At 42.6% G+C, this 1,066-nt stretch overlaps 1 protein-coding gene across 1 annotated transcript; it reads left to right on the top strand.

The window, feature by feature from the left end:
* The first annotated feature begins 41 nt into the window (after window positions 1-41).
* Window positions 42-1,020, top strand: LOC109954144 (toll-like receptor 2 type-2). The gene is made up of 2 exons (XM_020589547.1): window positions 42-327; window positions 798-1,020. The coding sequence occupies exons 1-2, from the start codon at window positions 121-123 to the stop codon at window positions 972-974; spliced, it is 384 nt and encodes a 127-aa protein (XP_020445203.1). The 5' UTR covers window positions 42-120; the 3' UTR covers window positions 975-1,020.
* Window positions 1,021-1,066: the final 46 nt, after the last annotated feature.

Below are 1,066 nucleotides of genomic sequence, written 5' to 3'. Positions count from 1 at the left end.
TCTGAGTACAAGTTCCTAATTGTAGGCTTTTACTACTGATTTAAAAAGTTCTAATAAAGCAGACTTTAATGTTTATTGTAAAGTTAAACCTATGGTAGAAAATGTTTCTGCCATTCTTAAATGTATAACAGCATCAAGTGTGTAACTGTGGTTTCTGGGTGGTGTTACCGTAGGTGGGAGAAAGCCAGCTGGACGGATCACAAAAGTATCGATGAGTTCTTCTTGAGGAACGTTGTGGTGCTGGATGATGTCTTTAAGTTTGTGTCGCTTCTACAGCTGGCATTTCTTCTGCAGTACCCACGGAAGGTGTCAGTGATTAACACCAAGGTAGAAAACATAGTGGCTTGTTTTAAATATACAGTATGAAAGGAACAAGAAAAGCCAGATTCCGGACATCAAAGTGAGATTTACATAATAAAATTGGAGATAAGAGCGAGCTACTGAGATCCACCTTGAGTATTCTGAGTTTAGGCCAGTGACCAAGATCTCAGATTATGTTCTTCTCAAAATCTTGACTAATAATTACGACGTGATATTGTTTAAATATGGGGATAACAGCAAACACGTTAACTGGAAGGTCTTCTGTTGCACTCAGTTACCCTAACACTGGACAGACATGAGCTAGACAGAGACTTTGTAAACCTGTCACGTTGACCGGCCACTTTCTGGTGTGACCAGGCTCTTAGTTCTCGTCCTGGCAAATCAAATGCATCAGTCACTAAGGGAATCACAAACGTATACTACACTGTATTCCAACTCTCTGAGCTCCATCAACAAAGTGCCACTTGTACCCTCAGGTATTTGTGACACCCTGTGAAACGTCCAAGCTGCTGGTGAACCTGCAGTACCTGGACCTGTCCGACAACCTGCTGACCGATATGACTCTGGCGGAGACGCTGTGCTACGGAAAGGGCACGCTGAAGAACCTCCGAGTTCTAAACATCAGCGGAAACGCTCTGAAGGTGCCTTCATGAAGCTTATTTGAGTGGTTTCCCATTAAAGTGTATCAGTTATTATAACATGCTACTTGTATACCGTCCTGTGTGTCATAGCTACAGAGAGGACC

The sequence above is a fragment of the Monopterus albus genome, unplaced genomic scaffold (assembly GCF_001952655.1).
Source record: "Monopterus albus unplaced genomic scaffold, M_albus_1.0 scaffold3680.1, whole genome shotgun sequence".
Classification (NCBI taxonomy): Eukaryota; Metazoa; Chordata; class Actinopteri; order Synbranchiformes; family Synbranchidae; genus Monopterus; species Monopterus albus.
This window is presented reverse-complemented; position numbering and strand designations above follow the sequence as displayed.